General features: G+C 40.1%; 1 protein-coding gene and 2 long non-coding RNA genes across 5 annotated transcripts in view; 2 read left to right on the top strand and 1 right to left on the bottom strand.

The window, feature by feature from the left end:
• The window catches only part of RNF145 (ring finger protein 145), a 57,556-nt gene extending 46,666 nt beyond the window's left edge, over positions 1-10,890 (bottom strand). The window contains exons 1-2 of one of the 3 annotated variants that reach the window (XM_035715557.2): positions 10,716-10,890; positions 4,454-4,656 (exon numbers count right to left, since the gene is read on the bottom strand). In XM_035715557.2, coding sequence (XP_035571450.2) covers positions 4,454-4,656; positions 10,716-10,807 — 295 coding nt within the window. In that variant the 5' untranslated portion in view covers positions 10,808-10,890. The other 2 variants (XM_025434950.3, XM_025434951.3) reach the window with 2 other exon arrangements.
• A 105-nt stretch (positions 10,891-10,995) lies between these two features.
• Positions 10,996-17,178, top strand: LOC112651627 (uncharacterized). Its single transcript, XR_003130935.3, has 3 exons — positions 10,996-11,416; positions 11,833-11,992; positions 16,990-17,178. It is a non-coding gene; the product is annotated as an uncharacterized LOC112651627 (long non-coding RNA).
• On the top strand, positions 11,999-16,553 carry LOC125754983 (uncharacterized). The gene is made up of 2 exons (XR_007410269.1): positions 11,999-13,652; positions 15,572-16,553. It is a non-coding gene; the product is annotated as an uncharacterized LOC125754983 (long non-coding RNA).
• Positions 17,179-18,375: the final 1,197 nt, after the last annotated feature.

The raw sequence follows: 18,375 nt of genomic DNA, 5'->3' as shown, positions 1-18,375 counted from the left end.
ACAGAACCCACACTGGAAAGCTTCTCAATTTGAAGGAACATATTCCATAAACATGAACTTTAACTGCACCCTACCTTGATTTTTGAGCTCATAGTAACAAAGGATATAAAGGGGGAAAAAGCCACAAATGTAATAAAAGATATATGATACCTAGGAATAGAACTTAACAATGAATGTCCAAGACCTATATAATGAAAACTTTAAAATACTACAGAAGGATTCAAAAGAAATCTGGAACATAAGGAGGCTCTCTGTGTTCATACACAGAGAAGAGTTAGCATCTTTAAGCTATCTCTTCCTCCTAATTTAAACCAAGTAATTCTAAAGTTCACATAGCAAACAATATCAGAAAAACTGTGAAAAAGAAATAAAAAAACAATGAAGGGATTAAGTCCAGACAGTAAAATACAGTCTAAGTATTCAGTAAGACCACACACTAAAAGAAAAGGGAAAAAAATATTTAGATATGAAACTAAAGGGCAGCCTGGGTGGTTCAGCGGTTTAGCGCCGCCTTCAGCCCAGGGTGTGATCCTGGAGACCCAGGATTGAGTCCCACATCACGCTCCCTGCATGGAGCCTGATTCTCCCTCTGCCTGTGTGTGTGTCTCTCTCTCCCTCCCTCGCCGTCTCTCATGAATAAATAAATAAAATCTTTAAACAAAAAAATGAAACTAAATAGACATGAGAATTTGTTATATAATAATCACTCAGGAAAAGTTGAACTATTTAATAAATACATGAAGGCTACCATATAGTTATTTGGGGGAAAAAAATGATACCTATAACACAATGTACATGCAGATAAAATCCTAAGTGGAGCAGAGTTGTAAATATAAAAGAATAAAACAAAAATAATGGAGAAAAAAACATGATAGAGAAGTCTTTTTTAATAACTGAGTCAAAATTCTGTTATAAAAAAATAATTCGACCACATTAAAAACAAAATCTATATATCAAAAAAACAAAACAAAAAAAACAGAAGCCAAAATCAAGACAAGGACTAATCTCCCTAATGTATACCAAACTCCCACAAAGTTTAGCAAGAAAAAGCTAAAATCCTAACCACTCTGTTGGTTCTGTGTCTCCCTTCAGATTGATCTGTAGCCCCCAATAAAGCTTTGCATGTGCCTTTGGGGAAAAAAGGGGGAGTGGGCTAAAATCCCATAGAAAAATGGGCAAGGGACATGAACTGACAACTCTCAGAAGAGGAAACACATTTTTCTTAAACATGTGGATAAACACAATCTCACTCAGAAAAGAAATACAAATTAAAACTAGTTAGAACACACCCATTTTTCACCTATTGGAGTAGCCAATATAAGTTTGATAAGAATGTTAAGACTGCAGAACTCTCAGTCATTGTGGAGGTACAAAACAGCAAAATCCTAGGGAGAGCAATATCGATCAGTATTACAAATATATATACCCCTTAACCCAGCAACTTCACTTCTAATAATTTATCTTAAGGTTATATTTACACCTGTCAAAATTATAGCTATATAAAATTATTCAGGGCAGCCCCGGTGGCGCAGCGGTGTAGCGCCGCCTACAGCCCGGGGTGTGATCCTGGAGACCCGGGATCGAGTCCCATGTCGAGCTCCCTGCATGGAGCCTGCTTCTCCCTCTACCTGTGTCTCTGCCTCTCTCTCTGTCTCTCATGAATAAATAAATAAAATCTTTTTTAAAAAAAATTATTTGGTGCCACACTGAATGAAAAAGCAGAAGAAACTAGAGTGTTCACGAAAACAGTAATTAGCTCAATAAATTATGGTATGGCCATACAAGGATAAACTATGCCACTATAAAACAGAACTGGAGGGCTGGGGGGAGAATGAGGCCTTAAGATTTCATCAGAATCTTAAAATTTGGCATAACAGAAAGCATCAACATAAAACCAGCATACAAAGCTTTATTTCATGATTATCTAAAAGCAGTAATTATGGCCGTGATGTAACGTTACGTTAAAACAAAAAGTTGAGAACAGTGTATATTCTCCTATCTGTTCAAAATACATTTATAACTATATACATGTATTTACCAATATATCTTTTATATTGACATATGTACATAAAAATATCTCTAGAATTTTTCACAAGGAAATAAAAAAAGCTACTTGCTGGGGCTTGGAGAACTTAGTGGATGATGAACAGAGACTGGAGAAAGATACTTTTTATGTTTTTTTTTTAAGACTTTATTTATTTACCTAATAACAGAGAGAGAGAGCACAAGCAGGAGGAGCGGCAGGCGGAGGGAGAAGCAGGCTCCCCACTGAGCAGGGAGCTTGATGCAGGGCTCCATCCCAGGACCTTGAGATCACGACCTAAGCTAAAGGAAGATGCTTAACCAACTGAGCCACCCTAGGCGCCCCAAGTTTTGATTTTTTAACATAAACAAGTATATAAATACATCACTAATTTTTTAAAAAGTAAGAATATTTAGGGGTGAAATTTTGTAAACACTACCTAAATACTTTGTCACAGAAGTTACTCTAAACAAAAAAATGTTCAAGCTGAGAATGTCTACTCATGTAATCACTGACTTTACTACCATTGCATATAATAAGTGTATTTAAGAAGGCTCAATTGAGTTCCTAAAGTTATAAGCCAGAGTATGAACTTCAAAGTACTCGAATCCATTCAATTTCTAAAATTAATGTTTCTGATTATTAGGCAGCAGTTTTAAAATAAATATTTCAATCTATTCAGAAATAATATATGTGGTAAGCACATTTTTTAAACCACAATATGAATTACTTTGCTGATTAAGCTAAAAATCTAAGCCAAGTACCCAATTGTCCATCTATAACAGACTAGAATTATTTTCCATAAATTGGCTAACATACAAACCCTTTAATAAAGGGCTGAGAATTACAGTGTTTTGCAGCATAAAAGAACCTTCTCATTTCACAGAATTTCCCAAGGTGGTGCCACGTGAGAGAGATGAATTTATTGTACCCAAATGTTCTGTCTGCTTCTAGTGTGTTGTCTTTTCTACTATACCACACTTCTTTCTACAATGGCTTACTTGGAAATCTCTCAGAGCTGCAAGGGGTTTTCAGGGCTAAGCTTTGGAATCCAAAAGTCCTCCTATCAATAAAAATAAGTATCACAGAAATAGGACAAACCCTTCACAATTTTATAAAACTTATACTTGGATGGGTGATTCTAATAATAAAAATATTATTAAATCACTATAGTACATTATTCAAACCACATCTTGAATTATGCAACAGCAATGTCAAATTAAAATATATTATTGCTAATATTACATATAAAAAATTAACCTAAAAATTAAGGATTATGATTTTCATTCTAGATGAATTTTTATGTTTCCTGCCTGTATTTCTTTTTTTCTTTCTTTTTTCTAAGGTTATTTTTAAGTAATCTCTGCACCGAAGGCAGGGGGCTTGAACTCATAACCCTGATATCAAGAGTCACATGCTCTACTGATTGAGCCAGTCAGGTGCCCCTACTGCCTTTATTTCTCAACTTTATTTTCTTTAATCACTTAACCTTTTTAACCTTTAATTTCTTTAACATTACATTTACTGCTAATGCCAAATCATATCATTTATATTTCAAGGAATATTTTTTAATATTATAAATGTCATTTCCAACGTATGTAACTGAAATGCCTTATGTTCAACTGATGTTAATGTTCAATAAAGAATGTCACATTTAAAACGCTTTCTGAAGGGCACCTGGGTGGCTCAGAAGTTGAGCGTCTGCCTTTGGCTCAGGGTATGATCCCAGGGTTCTGGGATCAAGTCCCATATCAGGGTACCCACGGGGAGGCTTGCTTCTCCCTCTGCCTATGCCTCTGCCTCTCTCTGTCTCTCATGAATAAATAAATAAAACCTTTTAAATAAATAAATAAATAAATAAATAGCAAGCTTTCTGAATTACTAACAAAACCCAAAACAGGCAAATTAGAACAGGCTAAATGTCTGGAAAGGTAGTTTCCATTATTTACATTTTATCATATTAAAATCTAAAACGTTTCCTTCTTCCTTCTAGTTTCATCCAGTAAAATAAATCCAACAGTTTTCCTCTAGCCTTAATAACTCATGTGCAATGGTAAGACAAATTACACTACAAATCAGATTCATAAACATTCATCAATGACTGTATCACTGTCATCTCAATGTAACCAAATCTCATTTTACTCAAATTCAAAAACATACAAAGACATAAATCAGAATGCTCACTAAAATATTAGATAAGGTAATGTACGGGTGCTCTGTGGCTCAGTCAGTAAAGTGTCTGACTCTTGATTTACCCTCAGGTCATGATCTCATGGTCATGAGATGGAGCCTTACGAGGAGTGTGGAGCCTGCTTAAGATGCTCTCTCTCCCTCTCCCCAACTCCTCCACACATGTGCTCTCTCGCTCTCTCTCTCTAAAAAAAAAAAAAGAAAAAGAAAAAGAAAAGAAAAGGTAATGCAGACACTTACCTACATAATGCATATTAAGAGCCAAATACTTATACTGGAAAAGAGGGTTGTTACTGAGGCTACTTCTTTGGATCTGCTGGAAGAAAGAGCTGACATCCCATCTGTACAGGACATCCAACAGCATGATGCTTGGCACCCTCAGGGCCACATTTAACACTGCCTCTAGTTTTTCCTTTGCAGCCATGTTTTTTCTTGGAGCAGACCTAAAGTTCAGGAGACAACAGATAAAAATAAGTCACCTCAAATAGCTTTTAGGTATCCTACGAATCTAATGGATGGTCACATACTATACAAAAGCTATGTAACAATTTATAACTCTTTAGCCACAACTACTACTTCCAGGTATTCTATTCATGAAATAATCCTTGTATTGAGTTTTCACATTGACTCCTTCAGGTCTTCCCAAACTGAATAAGTATTAAGGCCTCAAATTTATTTTTAAAAAGCTTAACTCCAACTCTAGGCACTAGCAATAAAACACCCTAATAATACTACAGCTTTTATCCAATTAACTTGAAAGAAAAAATTCACTCCTATAAAACTGAGATTTATGTAGCTCTTAAAAAAGAGCAAATTTTAAGTGGTTATTATAGGAAAAAGCCTAAGCTATTCAATAAAAATCTGGTAACTGCACATTTAGTTTGCAGCATCTCACAGTGTATCCTTTTCCTTACTGCTTACAACCAGAATTGAAGTACTGAATTTACATGATATATATATAATTCAGAGAACTCATGATACAGGTAAATAAAACATGGTTTGCAATACTGTTTCCTCGAACCATTAAAGTTAAACTCTCCATCTGAAATTCTCATAATCTGCCTTCAAAGTGGGGAAATAATGCTCATCAAATTCTTCCTGTGATTCACAGATATCCTGGCACAGGGAAAAAGGCATTGGAGTCTGCAGCCCCTGTCTTCGCTCAGCTATTGATGAGTTGTAGGAACAGATTTAAAAAAAAATAAAAATAAAAAGGAAGGAAATGAAAGATCTCCAGAACAATTTATTATTTAAAAGGACTATTCTGTGCAACACTGCTTTATATGATAGAGCTTTAAATTAATCCAAGGAATTATGAGAATAAGGTAAACAGAAGTGGGTTAAAGACAATTTTAAGAGTAATGATAATTCTGGATTGTTGGCTCTAACAATATCCTTTTCAGAATTTTGCTGAGAAAGCTAAACATATTTCCAGCTTTGGCAGTAATTTTAGACATTACAGGACAAATGAAAACATTTATTTCTGAAGAAAATTACAGTGACAGATTGCTATGCTATGGTTAAATATTTGTCAGTATTTCCATTTTACCCTAATTTTCATAGCTTCTAGCTCAGTTAAAAAACAAAAAAGGAGCTCAACTTGACAAGCCATTATTTTAAGTTTTTCAATCACTGAAAAACTGATCCATTGTATCGATCATTGAGTCATCATATATCATTCTCATTACTCAAAAGTGATATAACCTAAGACTGCAGAGTTAACATTTTCATAAATAAATACTAAATTCTAATTACTTTAAATAAACAAAACCACTTTAAAATTTTTCCTACATAAGAAAAAAACACTGTGAAAGAATCCTAACCACGTAGTTGTGTCCTACGGGGAAAAGAACAGTGAAAGATAAAAACCCTATAATCGACATTTATTGTAAATTACAGCATTCAGGAACCTCAATTTCTCACAGCTCATGATATTATTAAATTTTTTAAAAATCTTAAGAATACACCAAAATATCACAGTAAGGCTAAGGGGATTTTTATTCCTTCTTTTACTGTTTGCCAAATGTTGTAAAATACCCATAATTGGGGCCTAAAAAAAGAAATTCCTTGTAGAAAGTGTTAATACATCTAAACTATCTATATGACTTAAGGAAATATACAAAACCTAACTACTTACTCAGGTGGTCAAATAAATAACTTAGTTTGGTTTATTTCAAAGTACATGAATAGGTTTTTCTCACAAGCCACCAGTCATGCGTGAAAATCATCACAGACTGAGATAATATCACCAAGAGGCTTTATATTATAATGGAAAAAAAGTTAACACTCTTCCTATAATCTAGAATCCAATATAAATCTATTGTTTTTGCAGGTACTGCTACTGAGTTATTACTTGTGGTCCATTTTTATTTCATCTGACTAGGAGCCTTCCTCTTTTTATTTAAAAATATTTTGCCATTTTTAAATGTATCCAATTGTTCACCATTTTTTGTAACTCTTAAAAGGGTCAAGAAAAGAAAATGTAAACAAATAACCAATCCTGCATCAGAAATCAAGATCTGGACAGCTTAGCAGGACAGGGTGGGACCTCCCTAATTTTTATGGAAGATTATCTCTATTACAAAAGAGGGCCATTAGCAGGAGGGTACAAATTCTCTCTCAATCACCACTATTCCACCTCACAAATGGAACAAAACATAACAAAAAAAGGTCTTGAGTTCCTATAGCTCTCAAAAGAAAAGAATATCCAAGACTGATCCCCAAATTCTACTTCATAGTAAACCCAAGATTCAAATGTCTGAATTAAGAAGGACCTTGGATAGAATGAAATATGCCCACTTAATAACAACTCTAGGGACTCCTGGGTGGCTCAGCAGTTGAACCCCTGCCTTCTGCCCAAGGCGTGATCCTGGAGTCCCACATCCAGCTCCCTGCATGGAGCCTGCTTCTCTCTCTGCTTATGTCTCTGCCTCTCTCTCTCTCACTCTCTCTCTGTGTATCTCTCATGAATAAATAAAATCTTTAAAAAAAAAATTCTACTGTTCAGTAAACATTTATTTCTGTATGTGAGTGGTATTTTAGCAAGTCATTAGCAAGCGGGCCCTGTATTTGGACAAATTCAATATATGGAAAACCAAATCTAAAATGGTACCTACAAAGGGCACCTGGGTGGCTCAGTCTCAGTCAATTAAGCATCCCACAGGATTTCAGCTCAAGTCTCGATTTCAGGTTCGTGAGTTCAAGCCCCACATTAGACATTGAGCCTACTTAAAAAAAAAAAAATCTAAAATGCTACCCACAAAAGCTGTGGGAAAAAAAATAACCCCCCCCCCCCCCCCCGCTAACACTTGATAATTTTGAATCTTTCTAAAGTGTAAGTACCACATGATTGGGTGATCACCATCACAAATAAATACCGCACACTACAATCCGGCACCACACACAATTTAAAATATCGTCTAAACAAAATGTGGAAACATTTATCTTGTTTAAAATCACTGAAATAGGGCGCCTGAGTGGCTCAGTTGGTTAAGTGTCTGACTCTTTGTTTTGGCTCAGGTCATGATCTCAGGGCTCTGAGATGGAGCCCAGCATGGAGCCTTGTCTCAGGGTTCCCCACTCCATGGGGAGTCTGCTTCAGATTCTCTCTCTGCCTCTTCCTCTGCCCCTCTGCTCAGCTCTAATAAATAAAATAAATCTTTAAAAAAATAAATAAAATAAAATCACTGAATCACTCATGTTTGCCAAACCACACTATTAAAAGCAAGAAGTAAAAGTGGAGATTTATCTCCTGGGGGAAAAAGATTATTATACTTCTATGATGCTTGGTTCAAGCCTAATTTATCTTTTTCTGAGATTTATTATCAGAGCTAATGAGCATATTCCAAGTCAGAGGAAGCTTAAAATTCTCTTAAAATCAAAACAGTATCAAATAATCCTCACAAATAAGCAGAGGAACTGAACGAAAATTTAAAGTCCTTACTCTCCTAAAGCCAAATATACGTTATTTCCTGCCTTGTACAGTTAACAAATTTTCTCCTCCATGAAAGATTTTTATATTGCCTCCTTGATACGTTAGAAGAACTTGGAAAGTAATATGCAAAAACTATGTCTCAGCAAGTAATATAAACTAAATGTGACTCAAACTTAAAGATGTTTTACAGTGGAACAGTTTTTAAAAAAAACCTTTCCAAAATCAGCAAAAAAAGACTCAACAAATGCTAACCAAAAACAGGACCACAATGATTTCATTAAATGACTTTCCCAGACTTGGAAGCAGCAAGCACCACTTACACAGTAATGTCCTGTACAAGTATAACGTTGCACAGTTCACCATTCATATTTGTGGGTTAGGAAACACAGGAGTCTCATTCTACACATTCCTGAAAACACTGCATTTTGGTTTTGAATATGAAGAAATCAAACAAATCATCTTGAACAATTCAGAAATCATACACTTCTTTAAGTCATAGTTTGTTGAAAAATTATGTTAAGAAACACAAAATCTGATCTTACCAAAAAAAAAAAAGGGTATTCACATCTCCTAGATAAAACGTCTTTAAAAAAAAAAAAAAGGCAAAAATCAGAAAGCTGTAGGACCAAATTTTAAATTCAGTACAATAGAAAATTTAAGGCTGAAACTTTCTACACTTTTTTCTCCCACCAAAATTTAAAAATCATCATTTTTCTTTGTCCAATCCAATGGGGGAAAAAAATTCCACCATCGGCTAAAACCGATATCTAGAAAGGTTTTTCTGGCGGTCCGTATGTTAGGATGGTGAGCCCTGCAAATATCAGAGGCAAAACTAGAACCTAAAATCGTAGGTAAACTCAGCTCAAAACTGAGACACCCGGGAGGAGAACGCATTTCTTACATAAGCATTGGCACATGTTTTAAATATAGCTGGTCCTCCCCACTCCCACACTATTCCTAGCTAACTTTGCATGTATGATTTCCACATAAACTACTAGCAATTCTGTGATTTCTCGATATCTCCCAAGTGGCAAAGACATGGAGTCCACTCTGAATAACCGGACCATCTTTCAACACTTGAGGGGATAAAAACTGCTCTCTCTGCCTGCCATTGGGCCCTCAGCCTGGGTCACGACTGCAGCACCGACAGCTCATCCTTTGGGCAGGATTCAAGATTCAGTAGAACGGCACGGTCCGTATTTTAAAAAATAAAAAGACACACAGTCCTCTCCTTTCAAACTAGTTTCCTGTTTACTGCAGACTGCGATGCAAAGCCATCCATTAATCTTTGATGCCTTCTCACTGCAAAGCCCCCTTCCTCTCTCCCCGCACCTCCTCCCCCACCCCGCCTGCTGATCTCAGCTGCGTTTGAACTATAGTAACCCCAACCCAGCTCGACGCAAAGCAGGCAGCGCAGCAGCAGGGCCGCTGCCGCCGCGGGGCTAGGAGATTACGTTCGCAAAAACTCTGCCAGTAGAGAGGCCCGTGCCAGGGAGCTCCCCTCTTGTCTGGCCAAGGGTGCTGGTCCCGCGGCGCCACGCACCAAAAAGCTTCCAAAGAAAGATGCGGGAGAAGTTCATCATCCCCGAGCAGGAAGGGGTCTCCGTCCTAAAGGGAGGGCAAGGGTCTCGGGTAGAAAAAGCAGAACAGGAGTAGGCTGGAGAAGGGATGGCAGGCGAGAGAGGAAACGATGGGGACAAAAAGGAAGGGATGGGAAGCGCTCTCACGGTAAAAAAGGACAGATGGGATGGAGAGCAAATGGGCCCCCATTCGAAGGATGGCTTGGCAGGCCTCTCTGCGCCCCCAAACACCCTCAAACCGCATAAGAGGAGGAAGGAGGAGACTGAGTTTGGGGCCTGCGTGGACCAAAGAAGGAGAAGTCAAAAGAAAAATGGGAGGGAAAGCTTGGAAGCAAAGTGGACAAAGACGCAAAAGAGGGGAAGTTGGAAGTGGAACTGCAAAAAAGGCGCTGGAAAGCAGCAGCTAGGAAAGAGGCAGCTCCCGAAGGGGCTCAGACATAGCCTCGAAACGGGGTCCTGGGGAGGCGATGGGGCAGAGCTGAGAGGGGGCATCGCTGGGACGCCGCGGGGAGGTGAGGGATGCCTCCAGGAGGGTGGGGAGTCGGGAAGGCGGCGCCCAGCGCGCGGGGGCTGGCGGAGGGGCCTCGGCGGGGTCCGGGAGCCGAGGACCGAGTGGGAGCGGGCCGGCGGGGAGGGGGCGCGGCGGGCACGTCGCCGACGCCGGGAGGAAGTAGGGAGACGAACCCGGGCAGGGGCGAAGGGGGAGAAGAGGAAGGAGCGGGCGGAGGGCTTGGGGGAAGGGCGGCGGGAGGAGGGGGGAGGGGAGAGGGGAGGGGGGCGGGGACGCGCCGCGACCAGACCTGGCCGGGGGCCGGGGGGCCGGCGGCGCGGACGGCTCGGTCACCTCGGGCTGTGGCCTCCCTCCCCGCGGGGCGAGCCGCCGGCGGGCAGGCGGGCTCCGCAGCTCCCCGGCTCTCTCGCCCGCCCTCCCGTTCTCCTCGGGCGGCGGCGGCGGCGGCGGCGGCGGGGGCCGGGGCGCGCGGCTCACAGCGGCGGTTCTTCGGCGCCGGGCCTTGGTTGCAGCGTCTTGGGAGGCGGCGGCAGCGGCGGCGGCAGCGGCCCGACCCGTGCGGTCACCATCGTCCGCGGCAGCAGGCGCTGCGGGCCGAGCCCCTCAGCAGCCGGCGGCAGCCATGGCCTACTGCGCTCGCTCCTCCCGCCCCCGGCGCTCTGCGGCGGCCGCGGTCCGCTCTCGCGCTCTGCGCCTGCGCGCGCCGCGCCCCGCCCCCTCCCCCGACCGCGCACGCGCACGCGCACGCGCACGCGCCGGCGCGCGCTCCCGCGCTCACTCACAATCGCACCGGCCCGGGGCTTCCCGCGCCGCCTCCGGTACGTGGGCGGGAGACACGCGGCCCACGCGGCCGGGCTCAGGCAGCTATGGAGACGCGCACCACGCCGACACCTGCACGCGCACTGTGACACGCGCCATTCTGACACACGTGTGCTCTCACACTCCCCGACACCGGAGCCGCACGCGCTCGCACCCACACTCACCTGCCGGGACCACGTGGGAGGACTGGAGGGGCTGATCCTCACCGTGCAACCGCAGTAGCAACGATGCTGGAATTTTTTTTTAACTCCCTCGCTGACTGGGCTGGACTGTCAACTCCATGGCGTCGGGAACCAAGTCTGAGATGGCTCAGCAATGCCTAGCACACAACTGGGGCTCCTTACGCCCCTGTCGAATAAGTGAGTGGATGCACCACTGAAGACGTTCACGGGTTATCCCTTGATTTTAAATTTCCGCCCCTTGGTTTAAAGAATTTGTTCAAGGAATTTTATTGTATGAAATTAAATGGTATTTGTTTCGTTTGGTTCAAGGGTCAAAACAGAGATTAGTGTATACACCCCGTTCCCAAGGTCAAGGAGGCTCGGTTGTTTTCTCCCCAACTGACCAGCCTTCCTACCCTAAATGTTAACACCTTTTAGGGCAGAAACTGTTCCCCACTTCCCAAAACAAAGCCTGAGGCACGTCGTGTGTGCGCAGAACAAAACAAGAATGTTGCTAGGCTTCTAAGCTTTGCTGGACTCCTCGTTCCCCGGTTTTTCTAGGGCCTCACGACTCTCCACAAATCCCTCACCCCATCTGCCTCCTTTTTCCCCAGGGAGAAAAAAAAACAACAAACAAACAAACAAAAAAACACTGTTCCTTGCTGTGTCTTTGGTGAGTTCCTGGAGATGGAGATCCAGTCGCTACTAGAAACCAGTCTGGCCTTTGATGTTGGCAGCGCCGTATGTACACTGAAAATACACACCCAGTAGTAGGTAAGATGTTGCAACTATACTAGATCATACTGGAATTGTGAAACCTCCACTTCTGCATGGACCAGAGAAATTAACCTACTCCAGTCTAGATTTCTTTGTTGGGGGCCCCCCTTGGAAATTCAAGTCTGTCTTCTGTACTTTAAATAGTAAACCTCCAAGTCCTCACAACCTTTGTATCTTGCTAAAATTGTAAAAGCAAGCTCCACCTTTAGCAAATATAATTCCTGGACATATCATTCAGTCAGATTTAGAGGAACTTTCTTTCCACTAGTTTGATAGCTCTATAGAAATGAAGTTTTAAAAATTTCTGGGAAGTGTGTTCATAACTTTCCATAGACACCTTTCATCCTGGTGCCTTAGACTACTTTGGAATAACCAAGCCTGATACATGATAGAGCAGCAGTTTTATGAGTCTTTTTATATATAGTCTGGTAAGAAATTAGAGGCCACATGACTAATGACTAGAATAGAAAAGTGCCCAAGAAAGCAAAGCTTTATTCTTTGGTTTCCTCCTCACTTTAACAACCTTACTACTGACTCAGGCAAAAAAATCTAAGGTCAGAAGCATTGCAAAAAGTCGAAATCTATATGACCTTAAATTCTAATTGGATTTATTTATTCTTTTAGGGTAAATTGCAGAATCTTGAAATTTTCCTTTAATATTGTTACCAGATTTGTGTTTTGTTTAAATGGAGGAGAAGCTTACCTCAGCTCTCACATTTCCTTTTTAAAGGAAAAAAAAAAAAAAGGCTTCGAAATCCTATAACCCTCACTAATAATAAGTACTCCAGTCTTGTAAAAGCAGGAAAAAGTCACATGTCTTTTTCACCTTTGAATTTTACAGTAGCTGCCTATAAATGCTAAAGCTCAAAACAAGTAAAGAAAATTACTCTGGTAATGAAAGGGTTACTGCTATTATATTGCTGCTAATCCAGTTTTGGGAAAGCTCCACATTGCCAGATGCAGGTAACTGAATGAAACTAGAAAGAAAAAAAAACAGAGAGAAGAACTGGGGGTGGGGCTATAGAGAAGATTGCCGAAGATGGCCCAAATAAAAAGTGCAGTGTAGAAACGACTTGCTAGAGGCACCCAACTCACCCAAAACAGCAAAGGTCAAGAGTAAAACTTGTAAGTACCTGGAACCAGGCTTAAGAAAATGCCCAAATGCTACAACCTGGCCATAAAAGGAATTATCTTCAGGGCTAGAAGGAAAGAAGTGGAATGTGTATGATGGTGGAATGGGAGACTGTGGACTCCAAAGGTTATTCTCCTGTTCTCTAAGTTTGGAAAAGTGCATGTTTGTTACAGCCCTAGTTATTCCAGAAGACTAATGCTTGAATGCCTTATAAAACCAACTATTGGGCAGCCCTGGTGGCGCAGTGGTTTAGCGCCGCCTGCAGCCCGGGGCGTGATCCTGGAGACCCGGATCGAGTCCCACATCAGGCTCTCCGTATGGTGCCTGCTTCTCCCTCTGCCTATGTCTCTGCCTCTCTCTCTCTCTCTGTCTCTATGAATAAATAAATAAAATCTTTAAAAAAAAAAACTATTGCTAATAATCCCATAGAAATTGTCCTCTGTTACAAATCTGCAGATAATTGATAGCCAATTCACTATGCCTTCTGGATCCAGAGATAAGAGCTCATATAACAGGGATCCCTGGGTGGCGCAGCGGTTTGGCGCCTGCCTTTGGCCCAGGGCGCAATCCTGGAGACCCAGAATCGAATCCCACGTCGGGCTCCCGGTGCATGGAGCCTGCTTCTCTCTCTGCCTGTGTCTCTGCCCTTCTCTCTCTCTCTCTCTCTCTCTCTCTCTCTCTCTCTCATAAATAAATAAAAATAAAAAAAAAAGAATAAAAAATAAAATCTTTAAAAAAAAAAAAAGAGCTCATATAACAGACTTCAGATAATGGGGCCCAAATCCAAAAAACTCAGATAGCCAACACTGGAAATACAGGGGAAAGGAGGCTTATCATATATTCAGTTTATTTACTCATTTTATTCCTAGGCGCACCATGAGGTTTTCTTTAATTCCAAAATAATTAACTTTCTTGAGTAGAAGAGTCTAAATGATATATAAAATTTAATTCAACCTGACTACCCTCATGATTTGATTTTGAAAGTCAATTCTAAGAGGAAAACTGTAGTCTTCTTAGGCAACATGGTTCAGTAAAGAGAAATTAACTCTTTTTTAGATATAATTGAAATAGAATTCATGTACCACACGATACACTTCTAAAGTGTGCGACTTAGTGGTTTTTAGTAGATTATCATAGAGTTGTGAAACCATCACGCAATCAACTTAGTACATTTTCATCACCATCTCCTTTCCAAAAAAAAAAACCAAAATACAAAAACTCTCTTTCCCTCCAGCCTTAGGCACCTGCTAATCCTTCTGTGTCTTACAGATTTGCTTATTCTGGACATTTTATATAAATTAAGTCATACAAGATGTGGTCTTTTCTGTCTGCCTTATTTCCCTTAGCAACATGTTTTCGAGGTCCCTCCATGTTGTAGCATGGAGAGTTATTTAATTTCTTTATATTGCCAAATAACATTCCTTTGTATGGCTATATCACATTTTGTCTAGCCATTCATCAGTTGATAGATATTTGGGTGGTTTCCATATTTTGGCTCTTATGAATAGTGCTACTATAATCATTAGTATCATATACAAACTTTTGTGTAGACTTTTGTGTAGACACATGTTTTCGTGTGTCTTGAGTATATACTTAGAATAGAATTGAATTACCTGGTCATATAGTAACTCTGTGTTTACCTGTTTTCCAAAGTGGCTGCTCCATTTTACATTCCCACCAGCAGTATATGAGGAAAGAACTCTCTTAGATTCAGATACCCTTACCTGTTAAATATGGGACCCTGTGCCAGATGTTCATAATTTATAAACATCTCCATTTGTCCTCTGTAAAATAGGGATAATGACAGTATCTATTTTACAGGATTATAATAATAAATAAAACAATATATGCTAGTATTCCTGGTACAAAATAAGTCCTCAATATATGTTATTCCCTCTGTCTTTGGTATCTGATTGGCAACATTTTTTTTTTTAAGATTTTTTTAAATTTATTTATTAGTGAGAGACACACACACAGAGGCAGAGACACAGGCAGAAGGAGAAGAAGTAGGCTACACACAGGGAGCCCGACACGGGACTCGATCCCGAGACTCAGGATCACGCCCTGGGCCAAAGGCAGACAGGCAGACACCCAACCACTGAGCCACCCAGGCGTCCCAGCAACACTTATTCTGTACTAAAATCAGAGATAAAATTATAATTTCCTTTAAACAATAAGAAATACATACACACAATTGGTGCAAATAAATATTTTTCGTGGATAATTGGAAAAGCAATAGAACTTATATAGTTTTAATTTAAAAATAAATTTATCTTTTTATTTTAAAGATTTTATTTACTCATGAGAGACAGAGCAAGAGAGAGAGAGAGAGAGAGAGAGAGAGAGAGAAGCAGAGATACAGGCAGAGGGAGAAGTAGGCTCCATGCAGGGAGCCCGACGTGGGACTCGATCCCGGGTTTCCAGGATCAGGCCCTGGGCCGAAGGCGGCCCTAAACCACTGAGCCACCCGGGCTGCCCTAAATTTATCTTTTTAAAAAAGATTTTATTTACTTATTTGAGAGAGAAAGAGCACAAGCAGAGGAAGGGGCAGAGGGAAAAGCAGACTCCCTGCTGAGCTGGGAGTCCCCAGGGCTCAATCCGAGGACCCTGGGATCATGACCTGCGCCAAAGGCAGATGTTTAACCAACTGAACCACCCAGGTGCTCCTAAATTTGCCCCTAAATTTATCTTTTTCTTCTTCCTTTAGACCTAATGCCTGAGACAGGAGGAAAAAATACATTGTTGTTTGGTTTGGATTTTTCAGATTTTCCCCAAAATATTTTTTATTTCCCCAGTTTTTTTATCTTAAAGAGTTTCAAAGATACATAAGATTTTTTTAATTGCGATCATCACTCATATACTCACCATCTAGATTCAACAATTGTTAAAGTTTTAAATATTTGCTTTATATGTGTGTGTTGTGTGTTAAGCTCTTTGAGAATAAGTTGCAGACATCAACACACTGTACCCCTCAGTACTCCAGCCTGCTTCTTCTGAAGCTTTCTCTAATATTATCAAATGACCTTACCACACCTAAGAAAATGAATTATAATTCCCTAATCTTTTACTAATTCCCTACTACTTTTACCGTTTACTATCACAGTTCTCCCTGAAATATGTTTTACAGGTAACTTTTTTCCTAACCCAAGACCCAATCAAGTTTCACTCATTGCCTTAAATTGTTATGCCTTACAAAACAGCTTTGCTTTTAATCAATCTGAGTGCTTGTGCCTGTTTTGAATCTCTAACATATCAGCAAGGTGGAAAATGTATTGTTGCCATTGTTTTTAGATTTAAGCTCTTCTGGCGGACCTCTATCCCACCCACTTTATCTGTATTGATTCTGATTGAGACTGGGATGGGTAGTAATACAAAATTGTGTGCTGCATGATGATATTCAGCTGAATAAATGGATATTGTCATAGACATTTGTTAGTTGCTTCCCCATACCCATTATTCCCTTTTTTTTTTTTTTTTAATTTATTTATGATAGTCACACAGAGAGAGAGAGAGAGGCAGAGACACAGGCAGAGGGAGAAGCAGGCTCCATGCACCGGGATCCCGACGTGGGATTCGATCCCGGGTCTCCAGGATCGCGCCCTGGGCCAAAGGCAGGCGCCAAACCACTGCACCACCCAGGGATCCCTCCATTATTCCCTTTTTAATACAATCTTGCACATTCTAGCCATGTAGTCTATTGGTGTATTAATCAGTTTATCCTATCTCCCAACATGGTTAGTCCAGAGAAGGACCCATGACCTGAGAATCAGGGCAACACAACACCAGAGCTTTGGATTCAACTATTGAAAGAACAAAGTTTCTCTTTCCTGCTTAATCTAAAAAAGGAATCTTATAATTTCAGGGACTACAGGTAGTCATCTTGGATCTAAAAGGTAAGAACTTGAAAATGACTCAAAGCAGGTAAAAGAACATAAAAAGAAACCAGGATCTGGTCCCAGTGTATGAGTCCTGTTCTAAGCTCCATCCAAAGCCAGCATGTCCACCTCCTGTTCTTAACTACATTCGTCAATAAATTACCTTTTTTTGCTTAGACAGGTTGTGTTTTCTGCTGTTTGCAGTTAAGAAAGTCCTAAGGCATTTGATCCTTTTAATTTGTTAGAGTAATATGCTGTTATAAACATAGGATGTAACTTAAAAAAAATGAGAGGTAGAAACACAATTGTACAACTTAACAAATTGTTATAAAACTCAACTATTTAACTACTCTCCAGAAATAGAAGCTTGTTAATACCCCAGAAAATCCCCAATACTCTTTCCCATCACAACTATCTCACCACAAAGGTAACCATTTCTCTGACTTTAATATAGTCACTTCCTTATCTTTGTTTAACCACCTAAGTATGAATCTCCAAATGTTGTTTAGTTTTGCCTGTACTTGAATTTTATATACATGGAATTATACAGTATATATTCTTTGGTGACCAGCTTTTTTTGCTTAACATTGTGTTTGAGAGTCAATTATTTTCTTATGTGAAACTGCAGTTCAGTCATTTTCATTGTGGTATAGAATTCTATCACATGGAGAGAACATTATTTATTTATTCATTCTGCTATGTATGAACATTTGGGTTCATGAACACCCAAATCCCAGTTTGGGGCTACTACAAATTATGCCATCAACATTTTTACACTTGTCTCCCAGTGCACACAGGCACACATTTTCTTAGAAGTGCATTGCTGGGCCATAGTCTGCAGGTATTCAACATTCTTAGGTAACTCCAAATTGTCTTCAGAGGTGTTTGCACCAATTTACACTCCCAACACCAATCCCTCAGAGTCCTATTGCTCTATATTTCAGCCTACAATTGACATTGTCAGCTTTTAAATTTTAACCATTCTCCTGGGGTTTTTAACTTGCATTTCCCCAATTGCTGATGAGGGTGAGTACCTTTTCATATGTTTACTAGCCTTTCAGACTTCCTCTTGTATAATTGTTCAAGGCTCTTGCCCAATTTTCTCCTGGGTTGTTTGTCTTCCTTTATATTGTTTTATATAAAAGTTGTTTTATAATCCTTTATATTCTGAATGCAAGCTCTTTGTCAATTATCTACACTGAAAAAATCTTCTCTTGTTCCATAACTTCCCTTTCATTCTTTAAATGGTGTTTTTAATGAACATAAATCCTTAATTTAATATTTTTTAAATGTTTAGTGCTTCTTTTAAGCCTATTTCCCGCCTGCTCCACAGTGCCATCCCAAGTCAGATATGTGTATTTGAGTAGGTCTGT

This window comes from Canis lupus, chromosome 4, assembly GCF_003254725.2.
Source record: "Canis lupus dingo isolate Sandy chromosome 4, ASM325472v2, whole genome shotgun sequence".
Classification (NCBI taxonomy): domain Eukaryota; kingdom Metazoa; phylum Chordata; class Mammalia; order Carnivora; family Canidae; genus Canis; species Canis lupus.
The sequence above is the reverse complement of the archived record's forward strand: the minus strand, read 5'-3'. Positions and strand labels throughout refer to the sequence as shown.